This window comes from Petaurus breviceps, unplaced genomic scaffold, assembly GCF_028583685.1.
Source record: "Petaurus breviceps papuanus isolate PSGF00001 unplaced genomic scaffold, PetGlider_PUasm1.0 350, whole genome shotgun sequence".
Lineage (NCBI taxonomy): Eukaryota > Metazoa > Chordata > Mammalia > Diprotodontia > Petauridae > Petaurus > Petaurus breviceps.
The window spans coordinates 2417781-2421266 of record NW_027186199.1 but is presented as its reverse complement, the minus strand read 5'-3'; the positions used below and the strand labels follow the sequence as shown (position 1 = coordinate 2421266).

The 3486-nt window shown below is 44.1% G+C and overlaps 1 protein-coding gene across 4 annotated transcripts in view; it reads right to left on the bottom strand.

Moving 5' to 3' along the window:
* LOC138168076 (myelin-oligodendrocyte glycoprotein-like) overlaps positions 1–3486 on the bottom strand; it is a 50873-nt gene that overhangs the window by 7131 nt on the left and 40256 nt on the right. For 3 of the 4 annotated variants that reach the window (XM_069097109.1, XM_069097111.1, XM_069097112.1), the window contains exons 3-4: positions 2540–2632; positions 1817–2158 (exon numbers count right to left, since the gene is read on the bottom strand). In XM_069097109.1, the coding sequence (XP_068953210.1) occupies positions 1817–2158; positions 2540–2632 (435 nt within the window). The remainder of the gene's footprint in view (positions 1–1816; positions 2159–2539; positions 2633–3486) is intronic. The other variant, XM_069097110.1, reaches the window with a different exon arrangement.

Here is a 3486-nt window from a genome sequence, read left to right as displayed (position 1 = left end):
CACACACACACACACACACACACACACACACACACACACACACACACTGAAAGACCTTAAATTGTCTTTCACCCAGAACCAGCTTGAAAGTGAGAAGATGTGGCCATGCCATTACTTCTGTCTCTAGTATAGGCATCTTCCTTGCTTTCAGGTAAAGAGCCTTTGAGACAGTATGACCTTGTGAGCTCAAAAGATGCTTCAGAGTATCTGGGGGCTAGAGTCCTTTTGCAAGGATCTGCTAGTAGCCAGACAGTGAAAAGCCAAGTCCCAAGGAACCTAAAAGACTCAGTCCAGTAGAAGCATGGAGGCAGACTCATCTATTCATAGGTAAATCCACATTAGGATCAGTGCCATGTAGAAACTTCCGCTGGTCTGGGCCTATTCTCCCTACTATCCCCAGGGATTGGGGTGTTGTTACAGGGAAGAGTGTGCCACAAGGAGGAAATATTTGTAATTATTTTCTTGCAATACTTCAGTAAATATTCCTTTATAACGTTAATTGATATTATTGGCTAAATAGAACTGCAGTGTTAATCACTGGAAATTAACAATGGAGGAAACACATTAGGACAGTGCCTCTTAAAGCTTTAGAGAGAGGAAACCCCCTTGTTCCTCCTAGTCCCCAGAGAGGAGATGTAGCCAGCCCCACTCTAGAAGAGTGAAATGGAAATGTACGTTTTTAAGATCTTCCCTGCCCCTAGGCTAAAGTACACCTGGAGCCTAGGGTGGGAGGCTTATTTTTCAGTAGATACTTCTTGATTGGCCAGTGGGTCAATTAGGTTGTTACGTTCTCTGAGCCAGGAAAAGGCTATATAAGCCCTGATGTGTAACTTTGTTTTGGGGCTCACTTTGAGAAATGTTCTATGATTTGATCAAATGAAACTCTGGGAAGCCGTTGTCCAGGGCCCTCCAGCTTTGAAACCCAGATGTTGTTTGGTATGGATGTAATGGTTGGACAGTTTGGAAATCTGTCTACTTGATCTGTTTCTGTCTTGATAATTCTGTCTGTATATTCTAAAGTTCGGGGTGCTGACCTCTTTCCCCTGAACTAGGTAAACGATACATATTTGACTCATTAAAGTAAGCTTGTTAACCCATTTTGAGTTGCTTTCCTTTAACAAAGCAGATCTAAGAACCTGTGTTGGCAGCAAACCCTCGGGATGCTTGGGGTGCTTGCTGCTACAAAGACTAAGATGAGAAAACTGCTGCATACATATCATATGATCATAGCTTTAAACCTTAAAGAGACAGACACAACTATCAAGCCCAGGTCTCTGCTATTACAGATGAGGAAAGTGAGGCACAGTAAAGCAAAATGATTGGTCCAGATTTACATAGTTAGTAAAAGTGAAAAATGGGATTAGACTTGTTCCTCTTGTGCCTCTGGTACAGAATTAGTAACAATGGGTGAGAGCTTCAGAGAGGATGATTTAAGTTTGATGTCAGCAAAAAATTCTGAATGACTAAATTTATCCAGAAGTAGAAAGGGCCATTTCCCCCCAAGGAAGCAGAAGGGCTTCTCACTAGAAGTCTTTGAGCAAAGGCTGGAAGTTCTATAAAATTCAACAAACATTCATTAAGCATCTTCTATGTGCTGGCATCAGGCTAATGGCCAAGGACATAGGTCAGATGAAAATAGGTCCCTGCAGGGATTATAGAGAGGTTTCTTCTTCAGAGACCTGTTGGAGTGTGTGACCTTTGAGTTCATTTCCAACTAGGACATCCTGGGATTCTGTTGATAACAGAGTTGGAAAGACATCTCTGCTCCCCCCATACATGTGTATGAACATTCCCTTCCCAGGTCCCAGCTCCTCACCTGAAACCTTCAGCTCCATATCAGCTTCCTCCTGGTGAAAATGATCTGCAATGAGACACTTGTACCTTCCTGCATCTAAGAGTCTAACATCCCGTATCTTCAGCGTGACATTCCCATTTGTGATAGCATCTCTCACCAGCTCTGTCCTCCCTTGATAATCAGGGGCCTGGTCTCCAAACTGATCCTCCCCATCTTGATAGAGATGGACCACCCGAGTGGATTGTAACCAGACCACCTCCATGTGCTGAGCACTCTGAGGTGGGGACAGGTAACATGGTAACTCTGCCTCTCCCCCAAGTGGGGCTTGGATGAGTCTTTCAGGTCCAATCACTGAGAACTGTCCTATTCAATCAGGCAAGAAAAAGAGACGGAGGGTCAAAGAAAAGAATAGCAGAAGATGGAAGGATATACAAGGTTCATGTAAGAAGGTGTGAAGAACAGAGCCCTAAAATGGCATGGGGAGGGGGGAAAGGAAAGTAGAGAGTAAGGGAGGATGGGGAAAATACTAAGGAAGCAACTAAAAGAGGGGACAGTATGTCAGGAGAAAAGATCATAGGAGAGAGAAAAGGTGAAAGTTGAGAAAATCTCCAGAAGAGACTAGTGCAGTATGGGGGAATTCTTTGGGAGGGTACTGTGGTGGGATAGAATCTCTATATGTTCAATCCCCAGTATTTGAACCCTATTCCTTGCCTTCAAGAGGCAAAGAGAAGTAAATACTCTTACCTGACGTCAAAGTTGGCTTCTTGAAGAGGAGGAGGAAGATAATCATATAACTGGAGAGAAAGGAGCCTGAGAGATAGAAAATCACCATCACACCTGGGAGAGGGCACAGGAAGGGGTGAGGCATTATTGATTGGTGTGGATGTGGGAATTGATGGTGAATGATTATGTCAGAGAGACTGGGGGATTGTATGTGACAAGGAAACAGGAAACCAATGACTAATTGTGATCATTATCTCTGACAGAGACACAGAAAAACTGTGATTGATAAGAACATTGGTGATCATTGACTATGACTAGGACACATGGTATCAGAAGCTGTGAAAAGAACATAGGGATGGGGCGGCTAGGTGGTGCAGTGAATAGAGCACTGCCCCTGGATTCATAAGGACCCCGGTTCAAATCCAGCCTCAAATATTTGTCCAAAAAGACACAAAAAGGACATAAGGAATCATCAGTGTGATGAATGTCAGTGACCTCTATCAGTCCCATTCAAGGCTCCCTGCCCATGAGTCTTCACTCCAAAGACTACCAAAAAAATTCTGTATCAGCCTTGGACCCAGAACTAAACCTATGACCTCATTCTTCTCCCCAAAGCCTTTGACAGTGCTCCAGAGGATTTTCTCAGATCACATCAACCTCATATTTACAACTCTTGTCTCCCATCTAGACTACCCCAGGTCACACCTTCTCCTGATCTTGCCTGCTCTGAGGTAGCCCTCCTGAGTCTCTCAGGACTGAACCTCTTTGGACTTAAAGGAATGATCTTCTATAGAATCATCTCTCTGCCTCAGCAGACATCTCTCCAGCCACTACTACCTGGCTTGGACTCACTTTTCAGTGATCAGCATCATCCCATTCTCTCTCTCTCTCTGTCTCTCTCTCTGTCTCTCTGTCTCTCTGTCTCTCTGTCTCTCTCTCTCTCTGTCTCTCTCTCTCTCTCTCTCTCT